Source organism: Quercus lobata, chromosome 4, assembly GCF_001633185.2.
Source record: "Quercus lobata isolate SW786 chromosome 4, ValleyOak3.0 Primary Assembly, whole genome shotgun sequence".
Lineage (NCBI taxonomy): Eukaryota > Viridiplantae > Streptophyta > Magnoliopsida > Fagales > Fagaceae > Quercus > Quercus lobata.
This window is the reverse complement of record NC_044907.1, coordinates 40612428-40631366: the sequence shown is the minus strand read 5'-3', so window position 1 is coordinate 40631366 and position 18939 is coordinate 40612428. Positions and strand designations below refer to the sequence as shown.

Sequence of the window (18939 nt, the reverse complement as noted above, 5' to 3'; positions counted from 1 at the left end):
ACCATAGAAATAAAAATAAAGAATAGAAACATACTTGTAATTTTGTGGTTTTAATAAAGTATTCTATAGTTTGCTGCAAACAAAAAGAAGGATACAAACTTATTATTAATAATGGGGAGAGAAAAATTGATGAGACCAATAAGTAGTGTTTCTATCTCCAAAAAATTTAAAAAGAATAAAGAAGAGAGAGAGAGAGAGAGAGAGAGAGAGAGAGAGAGAGAAAGAAAGAAGCCATAAATGAAAATGTTGTGCATATAAATATATAAGAATACACTAAAAAAAACGTATATATCAATTTTCAATTTTGAAGATGTTAGATTTCTAATCAATTTAGGAATTATAAGAGAAATAGAATTATTAGAAAAAAGATATATGTATTAAAAAAATTATCACAATTAACATTTAAAAAAAAAAACATAAAACACTAAAACTCATCACTTAGGATGCATGTTTATTTAAAAAACTTGGAAGTTAGGACTTGGGAGAGTTCTATTAGACATAGAATTCAAATTATATTGAAGTTAAATTATAAGAGAAATTATTAGATGATTTGGAATTAAAGAAACACCTATCCTATGTGAAATTCTAATCAATTATATATTGTTAAGAAGTGTTTCTATCCAAAAAAAATAGCATGTATTTTTTTCTAAAATTATTTTTTATCTATAATTTTAAATTTTAAATTTTAAATAAAAAACTAATGGTTATACAATCCTAATCTAAGTAAATTAGTTATCTTATCCATGTTTCAAAGGTTTTTTTTTTTATACATGTCTTATCATTTTAAATATATAAAAAAAAAAAAATCTGCAATATTGATTAGACGTTTATTAGTAATATATAACCTTTTTTTATATAAAATTTTTCTTTTTATAATACACTACACTTTAAAAAAAAAAAAAAAAGATTACATGAATAAGATGAAGAATTTGGATTGTAATCAAATTAAAAATTTTATCAACTTAGAAATTATAAGAGTATCTATAATTTTAAATTTTAAATAAAATACTAATGGTTACACGATTCTAATCTAAGTAAATTAGTTATCTTATCCATATTTCTAAGGGTTTTTTTTTTTTTTACGTGTCTTATCATTTTAAATCTAAAAAAAAAAATCTGCAATATCGATTAGACTCTTATTAGTAATATATAACTTTTTTTATATAAAATTTTTCTTTTTACTTGTAGTGTAGTAATTAAAAAAGAAAAGAAAATTGTTGCTTTTTTTTTTTTTTTATAATACACTACACTTAAAAAATAAGGATTACATGGATAAGATGAAAGTTTTGGATTGTAATCTAATTAAGATTTTCATCAACTTAGAAATTATAGGAGAAGAAAAATTATATATATTTTTTTAAAACCTAAAAATCTAAAAAAATTTCTACAATATGGTGAAGTCACTTGGTGCAACCACGGCGTCTAAACCCAACTTTTATTATATAATATATATATATATTTATATATATATTTATATATATATATATATATATATATATAATTTTGAAGTAGAAGGTTCAAGGTTGCTGCTTATTATTTATTTATTTTCTATTAAGGTAAGAACAAAGTCTAGTTATAAAATTAGGCTACAATCTTACTCAATAAATTAAACATTACTATATATTTTAAAAATCTAACCGCTGAAACAACCTCCTTAACATAAACAGTACAATTTTTTTTTCCACTTTTACTCCGGTGTAAACCACGGAAGGTTGCTTATCATTATTTCCTACATATGATTATGAAGGCTTTTTTTTTTTAAAAAGGCCACCCCATTCGTGTGCACATTTCAGTAATGCTTATTCAATAAAAAGTATAAGAAGTTCAAATCTATGCACTAAATCTACGTATAAATTTAGCAGTTTTTTTTTTTTTTGGCTGAATTAATACTTATTGCTCAACCCGAAAAAATGGAGAAATAAAAAAACTGAGCCAAATTCCATCCCTATTCAAGCCTGAAAAATAGAAGAGTGTATATTTGAGATGAAAACCGGTCCAGTCCAGTAGTATGTTTGATTAAGAAAATGCTGAAGTGAGGATTAAAAAAAAAAGTAGGAAGAATTGAAAACTGGATTAATTTTAAAAAAAAAAAAAAAAAAAAAAACTATTTTCATCACTTGAAAACAAAAGGCACAGGAGCCCATGTAAATAAGTTTGTTACCGTCTTAAAAAATGGTGTGTGCAATTTGTCTTTTGGGTCCATTAGTCGATGCCAAGCCTTGGGGCGGTGCTAGATGCATTTTACTTTGAAAAAAAAAATTATATAATATAATTTTTTTTACCAGTTTAATTTACCAATAAAATCATTTTTATACGTCTTGACTTAAATTTTGAACACCCTAATCACAAACTAACTATACAATTATTTTTTTTCTTGAATTACTAACTTTATAACAAAAGGTTATCTGAGTTCACATCCCCTGCTCCAAACTAGGGTTTTGGTCATTAGCTCACACAATTTAGTGCCTCTCAAGAGATAGTGGAGGTTCTACTGATGTTATTATCTCTCCTAGGTTAAGAGTTTTACAACAGAGTCGCCACTTATTTAATTAGAAAAATAAGAAAACCAAAAATTAAAAAGTTCATCATTCTCATTGATGAATTGAAATTGTACATCTCTTTGATAATAACCGAAAATTACATCCCTTTGGTCTTAGATACAATCTGAAACAAAAATACAAAATTTTATTTCCTAAAAAAATAAGATTATAAGGAAAATCCTAATGTACTAACTATTGATCTAAGTTTGAAGGCTATATTACAAGATTGGGAATGTATTTAATTAGGCACCTAACCTGCCTGACGAAACCAATCTTCTAGAATGTGGTGGCCAATGATCGTATCACATCATTCAAGAGTTTATATCATCCAAATCACATCCTGATGAAACCAGTCTTCTAGACTGTGGTGGCCAATGATTATATCACATCATTCAAGAGCTAATATCATTCAAAACATGTGATTGCAAAGATATTGAAACAAGCAAGAGCATGATGACAGTGGCGGCTCCACATGCTTGCCAAGGTGGTCACAGGACCACACTGGCTTGCAAAAAAATGTATATATACACCTGCCAAAAAAACTTATATGCTAAAGTAACCTATTGTGACCACCTTAAGAAAAATATTGAACACCTTGACTTAAGAATTACAAAAATATGGGTTCAACAATAATAAGAGTAATGTTATATTCACAACATTTTTCACAATAATTTTATAACAAATCCAATGTGGTAATATGTTAATAATTCTAATTTGGGCCCAATATTGATATTATTTTTTACCCACCAATAATAGTTTTTTGCACAAAACTTATTGTAAAACTTTTGTAGACGTAGCATTATTCCAAAATTAATTTTGCCCCCCAAAGATAATTCTTGATCCCTTTTTTAAAAAATCTTAAATAACAACAATAAATATTATCCTAAATAACAACAAATATGAACCAAACAACAAGAAGTGAACAAATTATTCAACCAAAAGCCTATTATAAAACAAAAAGTTAAAAATTGCTAATTATTCAAATTTGTAACTCGTTCAACCTATTTAATAAAAAAAATTCCTAATTTCATTTTTCCTTAAAAAATGGTACTAAGAAAAATATTGTGGTTGTGAGTTCTCCTTGATGGTGACGAAAGTTATGTTGGAAAATCTGGTTTTGTACACAATACAAAACACACAGTGGAAGCAATAATCACGAATCTACTTCATTCATGGAAGATAACATGTAACCTTGAATTCTAGAATAAAGAATAAAAAGCGTACCTTGATGCAGTAAAATTCAAAACCAAAACTTGAGAATACCTTTAATCTTCATCTCAATTCCACATGGTGCCCAAGATGTGTGGTCTCTCAATTAGTCTTTTGTACATAGATTCTCAAAGAAAAATCCTTCTTTTCTCTCTTTGCAGAGAAAAACTGCTTTCTTTTCTTTTTATCATACGTACGTACAAACTACATTAGTAGTTCCTTTATTTAATAACTCTTATTAAATAAAAACTGATTATTAGCCTTTCGGGCCTATCCAATTGGGTTTTAGTTTGTAACTTGAGATAATACCAAAGGGAACAAATAAGACTCTAGCTCCAATGGACCTTAGGCTTTTCTGTCAACTCTTGATAAGTCCAAAGTTACCATTAATTATATTCAATATCCACTATAAGAATATAATTGCACTCTAGGCCTTATTAATAAACTATATCTCAAGACTTTATTATACATACAGCCCCTTCATTAAATATTCGTAGTAATACAAAGTTATGAATATTAACTGCCACTTTGAAAATTACTACATCTTAATCCTTGAGTACCCGGTTTAATCCTTTATGTTATTCATCATATATTTATGAAATCCAATTTCATAAATATATACTTTAGTAACTCCTTACTAAAGTAATTGGGCCCAACACTCTGAATAACCAAACCCATTAAACTTATCTCAAGGGAATATTTTATATCTCCGTTAAGAGATTATGAATTCCATCTTAAGAATATATGTTCCATCAATACTAAATGCGGCTGCCCAACATATTGAGATTTTGACTGTAACTAATAGATCTCACTCCTGAAATATCAAAGCAACCTACACCTTATGATCAAGTCCATTATTCTCTCAGGATTTAGAGTTGATGTAAATAGAAGTCGTGAGATTTATTATTCATTTGACAGTCGTTAGGAGAATAATAAATCTCACAGCGGTCCAGTTCAATATGTCTTAACTCTTAAAACATATCAACATATCAACTAGAAGTTTCCACTTCCATGATCAAGACAAATCATCTTAGTTGATATGTTATAGTCTTCGCAGATAAAATGCCTAATTTCATCATCGACTACAAACTAAAATTCTGAGTTTACAAAGAACTTGTGATTTATATCTTTTGTGATTTTTCACATAAATCACATACTATGCATCTCATGGACTAAGATAATGTCCCATTAGTTTATTAATAAATAGTTTCATATAATTAAACAATTTAATTATTTATGACATGCCAATAAATTGGATTTTAGAACATAAACCCCAACAAGTTATACTCTTTTTGGCTTTACAATCGCAAAATTTTTTCTCTCTATTATCATTTTAGACTCTCTCACTTAATTTTTTACTCTCATCTCAGCATTATCGGTTTCCACTTTATCTATTATCAATCATTTTTTTTTTCTTTTTCTCTTTGTTAGTAAAAAGAAATTGTGATGTTTCATGTATTTACACCTTTTTTGTGATGTTGATATAGTCAAGCTATCGCTTTATTAGATTTTGAATAATTTAAATTGTGTTAGTGATTACCCTAAAAAACATTCCTAGAGCCACCACTGCATGATGAATCCCTATTCTAGGCATGCATAGATTTGGTATTGAAAGACAGTGAATATGTGTATAATGTGATAAACACTAATCTAAAAGCATGTGAACATGTTATTGAAATTGAAAACTCTAATCTAAGAGCTTAAGGGCATGTTATTGAAATTGAAAAACCCTAATTCATGCAAGGTTAAGAACAACCTAGATCTAACATGTTAACGAACAAGAAGATGTGAAAAATCTAGAAACTAACATGCTTGAATCTAAAAGCTAGGGCATAAAATAAAAGAAAGAGGTTTGGAAACTGTTAGGTTCTAAATGATTTGTTAGTTGGCAAACCGTGTACATAAACTTGTCTAGGTATAAATCTTAATGTCTATGAGTCATATTAGACATTGCTCTAAGTACTACAAGTTAGAATCCAAGAACATATAAGCTGCAAGTTTAGGAATTCAAAAGCTGACTAGCTCGATCAATTGAGAGAAAGCTCTCGACCGATCGAGATTCAATTCTATAGAATTTAAATAAAGCCCAACAGCCCATTAAAAGTTTAGGGTTTTAGTCCAAATTTACTTGGAATATAAGGAAAACCCTAAAGCACATTTTTCAAGTCTTGGAGAGCTACTCTTTTGAAATCTGAGAGGTTTTATGTCTCTTACTCTTTCAAGCATCTACCAGAGATCATTCTTATCCTATAAGTACCAGTGGAATAAAGTTGCAGCCCAAGTTTCAAATATCAAGTGTACTGAAGAGCAAAATGAGAACTGGAGGTTCATGTTGGAGCAGATCCATATTAAAGAAGTTTAAGGGTTTCAAAGTTAAGTTTGATAATCATAGTTAAGTTTACTATGAATTAAATATTCTTGACTGTAAAATTTATTTGATAGTAGAATGTTCTTCTTTGGGATTGGTCCCCCTAGGTTTTTTACCTTGAAACTGGTTTGTTTCATTGATTTTCCTGAGACATCATATCTTGTGTTATTTAGATTTTCCGCTGCATAATATGTTTGATTAATGTTTAACCTAAGGCTTGCATAATTGACTTAATTATTAACTTGGCCATAAAATCAAGTTAAACATTGTTTGTTCAAGGGTCTAAAAACTAACAAAAACCTTACCTGCTTATACCAGCACTACTCCTGAGTACTCCAAGCTAGAAAGCTCCTTTAGGGGGGACTTAGACACCTTCTTACTACGAGAGAGAGAGAGAGAGAGAGAGAGAGAGAGAGAGAGAGAGAGAGAGAGAGAGAGAGAGAGAGAGAGAGAGAGAGAGAGAGAGAGAGAGAGAGAGAGAGAGAGAGAGAGAGAGAGAGAGATCTTAGTTTGCCAAGAAGCTCTAAGAAATTTAGAAGTTTCTGAGATACTTTATATGTTTTTGAACTAATGGTGGAGGTGGGTATTAATAATAGACATGGGGGAGCTAGGGATGAGTTTCTAGGCAATTTGGGACTTAGTAAATTTAGGTTTTTTAAAGAAAAAATGTAGGAATCATGGTTAAATTGAGTGGGGAGCAAGCCAAAATGAAAAGGGAAGAAAATCTAGGAGATTTGACCCAAGTGCCAATTGGCACTTGGTCTTGGATCCTCTTGATCTTTTCTTTTTTCATTTTTTCTGTTTCTGTTTTCAATTAGGATCTGATTTCTTCTGAATTTTGACTTTCTTTTTTGATTTCCTTGGTGGTCAAGGTTAGCAAACTGATTCCAAAAAAAGTCCAATTAATTAAGTAATTGTTTAATTAATCAATTTCTGTCTATTCTGTCGGGAATTAATAAATGTTATGACTTTGACTTAAATTAGATGTATGCAATCCTACCCTAAACCCTATCCTTAACCAATAGCATTATGACATGTCATTAAATTCAATTTTGATTAAAAATAGACCAATTAAAATTAAGAGATCACAATCATGTATGGTCGGGACCAGATTCATGTACTGATGTAAGTGCATTTTACTATTAAAACTTGTATTCTTGATATCTTTTAATTTGATGATATGATTAATGCTCATGAAATATCGTTTTGATCATTATAACCTCAAGATTCCTTTCATGAAATGTATTTGCTGATCAAACGGTGAAAGTTACAGTCCTACCTTTAAAGACATGAGATGGTGATGACATGCAATGCAGTGGAAGTGAGTTTAAATGGGAATTGCAAAAGTGGGTGTTTATAGGATTATTAAAGTTTCATTACATTATACTATACATGCACATATTCACACAATTCACACAAATAACATTATAACAAAGAAAAAAAAATAACACACATATCAAACACCCGTTCACACACATATAAAACATAAATTTTAATAAAGAGAGAGAAACTCACAATTCACAAATACTCAATTTTCTTAGAGTGGAGATATCAACATAGTTAGATAGAGAAGAGAGATGATATGAGATTCATGAGAGAGATTCAAGCATTTGATTAGTTATGCAAATAGTTAGTGTATTATTTATGAATGGATAAGTGTGGTTGCGTGAGTCAATATACAAGTGAGTTAAGTTTTGCTATTTAGTTTAAAATATTTTTATAAAAATAATGACAACTGCATAAAAATAAAAATTTTATACAAATTTAACAAAATAAAATGGTCATTCCTACCCACTTTGACAATATATAATAACAACTAATAATCAATTATCATGTAATGATTTCAAAATATAAAAACTCACAGAAGAAAATTGTAAAACTTCATGTATTTGAGAGTGCTTTTATTTTTATTTTGGTGTCGATAACTCGATATATTCAAGTTTTTTTTTTTTAACTACTTTTTTTTTTTTCAATTTAAGTTTCTTAATGACCCCCTGAAGAAAAAAAATTCCTAGAATCACCACTGATCCTTACTCTAGTGTCGAATTAGGGTTTTTGTTATTCGAACCTTGATGGCAACGACACCACACCGATGTCTTTTTTATCTAATCATTTTCTTATTGCAAACCAATTAGAGAAGGCTTTGTTGATATTTAGGTGGACGAGTAATCAACTAAAGAATTTGGTTTCTTTAGATGGAGCCGTCGGTAGGGAGCGTTAGCTATTAAGTTCTTCCTATGAAAAAAAGGTTACTCATCCACACTAATAGATCCCAATTGACCCCAAATACCTCCCAATCCTATGGAACAATAGATACAAGCTTTGACGGTGAGTGTTCAAGAACTAACGTGACAAAATTAAGAGCACATGCAACAATTCTTACCACAATGAAGGCTCCTAATCCTTCTCCCCATGGAGAAATAGGAGAAATCATGGTCATTGTGAGCACACCACCATGTCACCCCCTTTGTCAGGGGGGCCCCAGGTTTGCGTCTTCGCTCAATCATGTGCTCTTTGCACTTAAGGGGTACACCTTAGCTAAGTGGACCAAAGATAGAGAGTTTAAGAGTCGTCCCCTGGTTAGGTCCAGGAACCAATTGGGCCCCTTGCAGAGAGTCCTGTATATCCATATTCTAAGTATGGAGTTAAGGAATAAGGATGAGAAAATGTTAGGCACCCAATTCTGCTTGACCTATAGACTGGCCTTCACTTATTGTGTTCCATGTCCTAGTTTTATTAAGGAATCCTTTAATAGGTTACTCTAGTCAAGCATACACACAGTTCTAATCTTATTGCACCCACCATGATATCTTAACCTAGTATACATCACATCATATCATCAATTCATACATCACATCATATCCATCATGGCAACAATTGTATACATTTATGGCAGTAAGCAAGATCATCAACATGCTCACTATCTCATATTCACATTCATATCACATATTCAACAAGTTCATAATGTTCGTCTTATTGTGCATATGCATGTTTGTGAGTTTTGTGTGTCGTACCACCTTTATGATGCGTCCCATGTAAATTCCTTCTCGGGAAAGCAATATACTCTATACCCGATTTTCCTTAAAGCAGTTTTAGACTTAAAGTCAATGTGAGTTTGGGAGTGTGTAAAGCCTCTGAAAAAGAGATAGGGGAGTCTAGGAACCAAAAAATGACTCTATGAAGTTTACCTATCAAACTAGGTTTAGAGTTAGGGTACATGATGGGAAGAGGTTAGGCATCTAAAGCCTGCCTAGCCATAGCTGGCCTTCATATATTGTTACTTAACTTGATTGAGTGAGCGCTATCAAAGAGGCTCAAGCGGGTACATTCATGTCAATAGCCTAAGAAGCAGTCTACATATCATGTGAAACAACCAGAAGAAAGCAAGAAGAGCATGTGAGAAGACCAGCATGTTATTATGGCACCAACCTTGAACAAACTACATGTAAGCACGATGAACATCACATCATCAACATCCAAGTATGTGTATGTGTCTACCTGATCATGCATGTGGATACCAACCAAGATTGAAAGCTTTGTTTCGGATGAGTGACTAAGTTTTATGAAGGAAAAACATTAATTGAAGATGAGACTTTATTAACTCTTAAATGTATTTCCTTTATTAGACTTAGATGATCTTGACTCATCATTAATTGTCTTGCATGCTTTATAAATTGATTAGATTCAATTAATTAAAATTGAATTAACTTGACTTTCATGTTACCATTTAAGTTCGAATTAATTACCTTAATTGTCTTAATGCTTTTAAGACATTTTCATTCCTCACTTCAATTAGGTTTTAATTGAATTTATTGGACTTTAACTCCGTTACCTTTTGTTGAGGTATAATTTTTCAGGTTCTAATTTCATTGGGTCACTTACCAAAATACTCATACAAGCCCCATAAATTATTTTGGGCCCTCACACATATTTCCCATATTACCCAATTTGGGTCCTCACAAATATTTCTCACATATTACCCAACTTGGGCTCTCACAAATATTTCTCATATTATTACCCAACTTGGACCCACACAAATACTTCTCATACTATTAACCCAATTTGGCCACAAAATTATATCATCTCTATAAAAATCCAAACTCATTTATCTTGTGGGCGAAACCCAAAAGGCCCAACAAAACTCCTTACTAAGCCCGTTGCTACATGGCATCTTAAAGTCTGTTGCTACATGGCACCCTAAAGCTCGTTGCTACACGGCACCCTAAAACATTGCACTCTTACAAAGCCAGTTGCTACATGGCACTCTTACTAAGCCTGTTGCTACACAGCAATATTTTTACAAAAATACCAAATATTATGTGGAAACTGTTACAAAAAGCCCAATGCTATATTGGTAACTTTTACAAAACGTCCAATGCTATTTTAGCAACTTTTACAAAAAGCCTAATACTATTTTGGCAACATTTTACAAGAAACCCAATGTTATTTTGGCAACTTTTACAAAAAGCTCAATATTATTTTAGCAACTTTTACAACAACCAAAAAAAAAAAAAAAAAACCCATTGCTATTTTGGCAACTCTTACAAAAACCCCAATACGATTTTAACAACTTTTATCAAAAAACCTAAACCTATTGGGCAAACAATTATTCTATCAAAACTCAGATATTATTTGGCAAAAGAATTATATTATGTTCAAAGCCCAAAACTATTATTTGGCAAAAACATATTTTGATATACTAAATTCCCTAACTCATGGGAAACATAAATTACTTATGACATATTACCCATATTTCAAAACTATTTCTTCTACAAAATTTTTGGGAACTATGCTTATTTTTTTCATAAGAAACTCTAACTACAAAAGCCCATGTATATTGCAAACCCATGGTAAAATTATTCATTTTGTAGGGATAAACAAGCCCAAGAAGGCCAACAACAAAGCCCAGCCGAGACAGTCCAACCCATGTGCCAAATCCTAGCAACTAAAGCTTACATGGGTAAGTAAAATGGCTAGCCCAGCCATAAGTCAAGTTTCAGCACAACTAGACTAACAGCTAGGACCCACTGCAATCATGTTCAACTTGTCAAATCAGCACAACCAGATTGACAACTGGGACCCACTGCAATAACCTTCAGCTTGTCAAATCAGGTCAGAGGGACACATGTCAAGATGAGCATAAACCCTTCCTTAGCAAGCTGATTTTCATGATTACTAACAAGACATAAAGCTATGAAGGCTGAAGCCAGCCATGCTCTCTCTCTTCTCCAACACAATCGGCCAAGGAACAAGAGGCTACCATAACTAAACCATGGAAGTGTCTAGAATCACTTATGAATAGCTCATTATCTTGCCAAAAATGTATATTTTCTGGTTTATGAACCAAGCACATGAACCCAAATGAGGAAACTTAGGGATCGAAATGTGGTATAGAGGGCACCAAGGAGATCTCTAGGAGAGTTTCCAACAGAGGGCTTCAAGATTGATACTTGACTTAGGGTGACATAATCTGCCCTTGAAACTCTAACACTAGCAATAGACAACCAAGATCATTAGCCTAAACACATGCTCTAATCTCATTGGCTAAGGACAATCAGTATTTAATGCTAAATCAAAGCCTCTAGCTGCTTTTACCCAAAACAGGAAGAACACCTTAAAGCTAAACATACCATTCTTGGCCAAATCTTAGGAATGATTTTTTGAAGATTGAGACAAATTTTGGCTGAGATTATTTGCTAAACAGCTCGTTAAACTCAACTATAAATAGAGCCCTTCACCAACACCTCAAGGTATACCAATAGAGGAACAACTCTCTCATAAACTTCTCTAATTTCCTCTCCTTCTAATTTTCTTAAGCTCTTAGTGAGGTTCTGAGCTTCTGAGTTCTTAGTTTCAAAATTAGTAACTAAGCTCTTCAGCCTCTAGCTCACAAATACCAATTACGCCTCTACTCATAAGCTCTCATCCATCCCCCAGTAGAAAGTTCCAGCAGCTTTGCTAAATACTCTTTCTCTCACTACTCATGCTACTAAAATGACTCTCACTACTCACTACATATATAATCTTCATGAGCATACCCTGGCATAATAATGATCTTACTGCACTAGTTCTCTCTCTCTCTCTTTCTCTCTCTCTCTCTCACACACTAAGCTTTCTCCATTACTTGTTATAATGGACCCCGTGGTGTTTGTTTATTCCTTTACTATTGAAGGCTATAATGTAATTATTACTATAGAGTTTTTCCCTCATGTTGTTATATTGGAGGACTTTCTCTCAATGGAACCAATGAATGATGATTTTGGAAATGTAGACAATTTCCTTAATTTATGAAATAACTAACGACTGGAGCTTTATTCTATTTTGTCTTATTTTACTACTGGAATATATTTCCACTAGAATATTTTACTGTTGGAATATTTTACTACTAGAGTATTTTACTGCTGGCCTATTTCTTTATTGCAGTGGGCTTTTCTATTTGTGCTGATGTGTCTACTATAGGAAATGTTTTAGGCCATCCCGTAATCCTTGCTAGTTTTAACCTAAAGCCAAATCATAAAAAAAAAAAATAATAAATAAATAAAAAGGCGAATTTCTCAAAAGTTTTACTGATAGCATTTAGGCCGTGTTTCAAGCTCATTGTCGAGTTTCGATTTAGGCCCCCAACCCAACTAGAACCTCATTTGTTGGAGGGAAAACTTTTTCGCCCCCAACACCTTTTAAGTCTCGAAAGGATTTTATTTGATGAAGATTTTTTTTTTTTAATTATTTACCTTTGACATTTCTAGTTGCCTTACAATATTAAAGTCAGAATTAAATAAGGGATGAGAGAGAAGCGAGAAAGTATTTTAGGGTTTATGTTAAAAAAGGAAAGAAGGAAAAAAAGTCAAGTATTTTAGGTTTTATTACATGTGTCAAACAAAAAAGGAAATAAAATAAAACAAGGCAGAAAATAAAAAAATAAAGACAAACAGAATTAATAAGGAAAGAAAAAAAAATTGGCATCAAGGACAAGATAAAACAGAAAATGAAAAGAAATATGGAATCTGCTCAAGTTGGCGTATGCCATGAGAAAGATGCATATGCATCATTCTATAGGTGTACGCACCTGGGCTTCAAACACCTAGCAAATAGAGAGGAGAGAGAGAACATTGAGAAAAAGAGAGTGATAATGAGGAAGGACAAGAAAAATGAAGGGAAAGAAAAGTATACAGAGAGGGATAAAAATAGGGGGTTTGCACTTTGCAAGGAGGGCGGAGTGGCCAATGTTCAATTGTTTTTTTTTTTTTTTTTTTATACAAGATAGAATTTTTACTCTAGCCTAATCTAAGTGTATATGTGTTTGAAACTCCCTCCTGGAGACTTGAACCCCGACCCTTACCCCCCACACCTCACAAACACTTATACTTATGAAGTGACCATCGCACCAAGGGTGTGCGGTAGTGGCCAATGTTCAATTGTTAAAGTAGAAGAAAACCAAAGAAAATAGACTAATTTTATTTAGAATATTTTATAATAATTTTTGGGAGGTAATTTTTTGCCAATTAATCAAGTTGGAACATATTTTATTTCAGTCAATTCCTTTAATGTGACACATAAGCATCCGACAACCACATCAACAAATCCGATGGAGCCAAATAACAGTACAGAGACGACATTGAAACGTCAAACGTGTTTAAAAAGATGAAACTTTTTAAGAATTGTTGGTAAAATGTTTGAATCTTGTGTATGATATAGGACTAAATTGACACCAAATATTCGTTTAAGGACCACAAAGAAACTGACCCTAATATTTAATGAACAAAAGTAGATTTAATCATAAATTATAAAGAGGTGCTATGTTAACAATATTTTTACAACTCATAGGTGATTAGTTTTTATTAGTTCTAATTTAAACCTACCATTGAAATTACTTTTTTACGTTACCAATAACAACCCATACAACCTGCCACATAAAATTTATAAACAAAAACCTGTGCATTGCTCAGGTAACAAGCTAGAAAAATTCAATAAAGAGGAAGAACTGTGCTTTAAATTAGCATCAACAGCATTCAAGATCCAGCCTGATCCAACCTCCCCAGAATCTAAACCCACAAACTGGAGTAAAATCTGTAATAAAAACTTTACAACAATTGTTAACAAATCTTGCAGGGGTGCAGATACGAGGTTATTTCTATATTCTATACCAAATTCCCATTCATCTCGCCGCCGCGGGGGGGTGGGGGTGGGGGGGTGTTGAGAACTAATAAGTTATTATGAGAAAAACTGATGGAAAAATTTACAGGCAATGGTGTATTAGGAAAAGAGTAATACAAATGGAGGAAGTAAAAAGTATACTGTAAAACTACAAGGACAAAACTTTAGGGTATCACCATGAGGCCTAATCTGCTCCTAATTTTCTATTTAAATACTTCTAACAAGGACTAATGACACTTACAGATTAACTTATACTAGACTTTAAAAGAATCAGGTTAGATATGGCTCCAAATGCATTAACTAATACTTCCAGCCTGATCAATCAAAGTGCCAACTTGGTCTCCGCATAATGCTCTTGAGATATTCCCAGGCTCAAGCAGATTAAAAACCACAACTACAGAGAAAGTATATAAACCTTTTAGACAAAAGAGAAGGATAAAATATGGCATTGAAAATTTAGAAGAATGAAATAAGACCAACCAGGAATTCCATTCTCTTCACAGTATGTTATCGCCATCAGGTCCATAGAGGTTATGGTGCTAGAAATAGCATCACGATAGGAAATGTGATCAAGTATCACATTGCTGTTACCAGAATGAAAGTCATAGACACCATTTACACTGGTACCTTTAAGAACTGCATCTGCATTAACTGAGACCCAAAAAAAAAAAAATACACAACATCACAATGTCCTCCAAGACAATGTTCCTCAATATATATATATAAAGATGGTGAACCAGAAATGTAGAGGAAAATATTGGTATGTTGGAAAAGGGTAGGGTCATACGCTCAGAAGCTCTCAGAGCTGCAGCTGTATCAGTAGTGAAGAGTGGATTTCCAGTGCCAGCACCAACACCACCAAATATGACAACTCTTCCTTTCTCAAGATGCCGGATGGCCCGTTGCCTGCTATAGGGTTCAGCAATCTCTGGCATAGCAAATGCACTTTGCACACGTGTCTGAATGCCCAGCTTCTCTAGTGCTGATTGGAGCAGTATAGAGTTCATAACTGTTGCCATCATACTGCAACAGATCAAAAATGGCCAAATGGTCAGCATGAAAGCAACAACTGAAGTTTAAGATGAGAACATAAATTACTTAATCCGTATACAGTGGAGTTTGATAAAAATATATGGAAATAAAGAAGCAAACGAAGGAAATAGACCATCAGGAATTATAAAATTTGACATAACAAACATGTCTGTACTATGAGAGTACAATCAAGTTTTCCTTTTCAAACCAGTTTACATATCAGCAAAAAGGGCTGAGAACTGCCAAAATATCTATTTAGTACAAGATAACCAAGTAACTTCACTACACCTAAATTTGCATCAAAGATCCTCACAAACTAGTAAAACAGCAAAAATCTCTAACAAAGGAAAAGAAACAGTACGAAAACAATTCTAACTATGCTGACTTCTGAATCACTATGTTTCTCAGTCTCATTCTAGTTCTGCACACAGCATCAACAAAATGCAGCAAATAGAAGTGGCCGAATACATTGTAGTTTAAAAGAAACAATGATAACATAGGGATAAAACCAATGTACTTCAATTTGAGCAATAAAATAAAACCAACAACATAACGACGAGGACAGTAAAGATAAAACTTCAATTATTTTTCTCAGAAAACAAATCACTAACATGCTCAAGTACATGGGACACATACAAGATGTCAAGAACTGCTCTTACAAATTACAATCTAGAATTCAAAGGGTCAATGAATTCTTAAATAGAAGTGGAATAGACACTGGCTAGAATAGTCATCCAATCATACAAAGATCTCAAAAACAATGATTAACTGAATTCCAAAGGAACTCAGCACCATTATAAGTCAGACATTCCCTTCTCTCCAAATCATCCACATTAGGAACAGTAGAACAGCATTACAAAATTTACTGCTCTTATGAATTCCTCCAAAAACAGAGCTGACTAGCTATTGCTGATTGACCTTTTAAACATCAATAAAGTGATAATATTAAACCACAGCCTGGTGCAGAAGTTTTACTGCAAGATAGAAGTTGTAATGTCGGTTAAAGGCCATTACCCAATTTGGTAAGCTGTAGGTCTATCTAAGCCAGTAGCAGATACCCATGTGTCTCCGCAAAAGAAATTACGACCTCCAACAACAATTGCCACCTATAAAATAATTTGAATCACAAAAAGAACAAAATTAACATTGAAAGCACAAAATTTAAGACATATGTTAAAAATGAAAAATGAAAAGAAAAAAAATTAGGGAAGTTTGGTATACCTCCACCCCAATGCGGCAAGCAGATGCAACTTCCTTAGCAACCTGCATCGCCACCTAATGACAGAAGAAAGCAGTTCAGGTTGAATTTTTCATTCAAAAACTAGTAGTAGGATGAAGTAATTCATTTGTTCAAAATTTCCAAAAGTCATAACAAATCCAATTGCAAATCAATGATAACATGTAGAGAGAACGTGCACCTTGGGGTCAATACTCTGGCAGTTCCCAGCTAATGCAGTACCACTGATTTTAAACACTACTCTATGCCATTTTAAATTTGATATCGGTTTGGATTTCAGATTGTTTGTCAAGGCAGCATTGCTCGACATATATCTGTCCATAAAAATATCAGACATTTGATTAGATGAATATGAAAGTCTTCTATGCCATGACATGCTATGAACTGACTAACTTGGCAATAAAAATGTTTGGTCTAAACATCTACTATGCATGCTGCACCTCCCCCTTAGCAAGACAAACGGTCTATCAGCTGATTCAGCTGTACCCCTAAAAACTTCATTTTATCAACACAATTTAAAAACAACCCAATTAATCATAAATTCTCATAAATGTCACACTCATCATCTACCATAATAGTATTAACTTATAACATATAAGCTCAACCAGAATGTCTGCAGTAGAATAAAGATACACAGTCAAGCAACATTCCTCATATCTCACATCCCTTCCGGGATAATCCAAGAAGTCATTCTCATCAACAACACAAAATTTCAGTCACAATGCACATGCCACCACAAAAATTTCACCTTTGAAAATTTTACAAAACTAAAATGGTTTTAGATTTGCCAATGTGCTCATCCTCAAACTATGTCATGAATTCAACAAAATATTATTATACATAACAAGCACTTAAAAAAAAAAAGAAAACACTCCCCAAAACTAAATCCGTAACCAATTTAATCCAAAACTCGATAAATTAACAAAAAAAAAAAAATTAAACAACAACAATGACAAAGAACAAAAATTAGAATATTTTACATAACTCAAATGCTAATAAAAAACTCATTACCAATGAGCTCACCCTCAAACTACATCATGAATTCAAGAGTCGCTCCTTGCATGTGTAAACATAACAATAAAAAATAAAAATAAAAAAAATGTATGCTTAAATACATTGTCAGTCCCCCAAAGTTTAGCACATGGATGATTTTAGTCTCTGAAGTTTAAAGAGATCGCTTTTAAAACTAATCATTTTAAATTTAGGAAGCACAAACACAGACACGGGTATTGATATGTGTACAAAACATTAACACAAGCAATTTCCGAAAAATTATAACATGACACGCGCAGTTATAACACTGGTATGACAAGATACTCCGGAAAAATTATAGTGATTAAAATCGCTAATGACTTAAATTTAAGAACAAAAAATAAATAAATTTTGGTTAAAAACTTGAAATTAAAAAAACCTCTTAGATTGGCGAGGCGATCTAGCGTGAGAAATGGACCGGTCCTCGTCGGAACAGCCGCCTTTGTTGGCGGTTCCGGAATTTCCGACGATAGCCTCAATCTTCTTGAACCAATGCCAATGCGAGTGCGTGGTGGTGGTACTACCCGTAGCAGCGCTCATTCTCTGCAGCTCCACCTTGTACCTTTTCTTCAAATTGTCGATCTTGTTCTTACACTGCTCCACACTCTTGTACGTCGCCTTGCTCTTATCACCGCCGCCGCAGACGCCGCCGCCGCAGCGATCGGTCACAGCCTCCGCCACCTCCTCCCAATCCCTCCCGCGAAGGTTCCCGCGGTTCAGCTCGTTGTACTTCTCCGTGTACGCCTCCAGCAGACACGCGATCGCCGTGTCCGACCACTCCTCGCGGTCCTTCCGGTACGACTCGTTCTCCGACTCGCCCGAGTTGCTGCATTTGTGCTTCTTGTAGTAGTTGTAAGGAGAGGCGGTCCGCTTCGGCGGAGTCGGGGCTCCGGGCGGCCCGCCGGGTCTGTTGCTCGGGTCGGATTCGGCGTCGTTGAACGGGGCTTCGGTGGAGTAGTACGCGGCGGCGTCGTGGCGCGTGTGCGCGTGGGGGTTGGGAGAAGAGGAAGAAGAGTCGATGAGAGGAAAGTCATCGGAAGAGGCCATAGATAGAGGAGGAGGCGGTTAGGGTTTGGGGAAAAGGAGTGACGGCAGCGTTTAGACGGTTCTGAAAGGTGTTAGAGGGATGTGCCGTCACGTCATGTAACGGTTCCGTCTAACTTCTTCTTCTTGTTGTGCGTTGTTGTTGTTGTTGTTGTTTGGTTTTGACACTTTTTGCATCTCTTCAAATTCTCCATTGTATAATGAAAGGAAAAAAAAAAATTATTATTCCATGTTTTATGGTACAACAATTATATAAGGAAATAAAAAAATTCTTAAAATTTAATTAAGTGTCTCATGATTTTTAATAAGAATTTTATAATTTT

General features: G+C 33.3%; 1 protein-coding gene across 1 annotated transcript; it reads right to left on the bottom strand.

Annotated features, from left to right (window-relative positions):
- Positions 1 to 14341: 14341 nt before the first annotated feature.
- On the bottom strand, positions 14342 to 18826 carry LOC115986838. The gene is made up of 7 exons (XM_031110177.1): positions 17952 to 18826; positions 16722 to 16854; positions 16525 to 16578; positions 16318 to 16409; positions 15059 to 15294; positions 14752 to 14922; positions 14342 to 14665 (listed from the first exon to the last, which is right to left on the bottom strand). The coding sequence occupies exons 1-7, from the start codon at positions 18617 to 18619 to the stop codon at positions 14568 to 14570; spliced, it is 1452 nt and encodes a 483-aa protein (XP_030966037.1). The 5' UTR covers positions 18620 to 18826; the 3' UTR covers positions 14342 to 14567.
- Between the last annotated feature and the right edge of the window lie 113 nt (positions 18827 to 18939).

Bases quoted from the DNA above. Each gene is read 5' to 3' on its own strand.
- LOC115986838 (XM_031110177.1), bottom strand. From the start codon at position 18,619: ATGGCCTCTTCCGATGACTTTCCTCTCATCGACTCTTCTTCCTCTTCT. The intron at 16,855-17,951 runs GTTTTTTTAATT...TTTTATGGACAG, and splicing joins TCGCCTCGCCAATCTAAGAG to ATATATGTCGAGCAATGCTG. The intron at 14,923-15,058 runs GTATGACCCTAC...TTTGGGTCTCAG, and splicing joins AGCTCTGAGAGCTTCTGAGC to TTAATGCAGATGCAGTTCTT.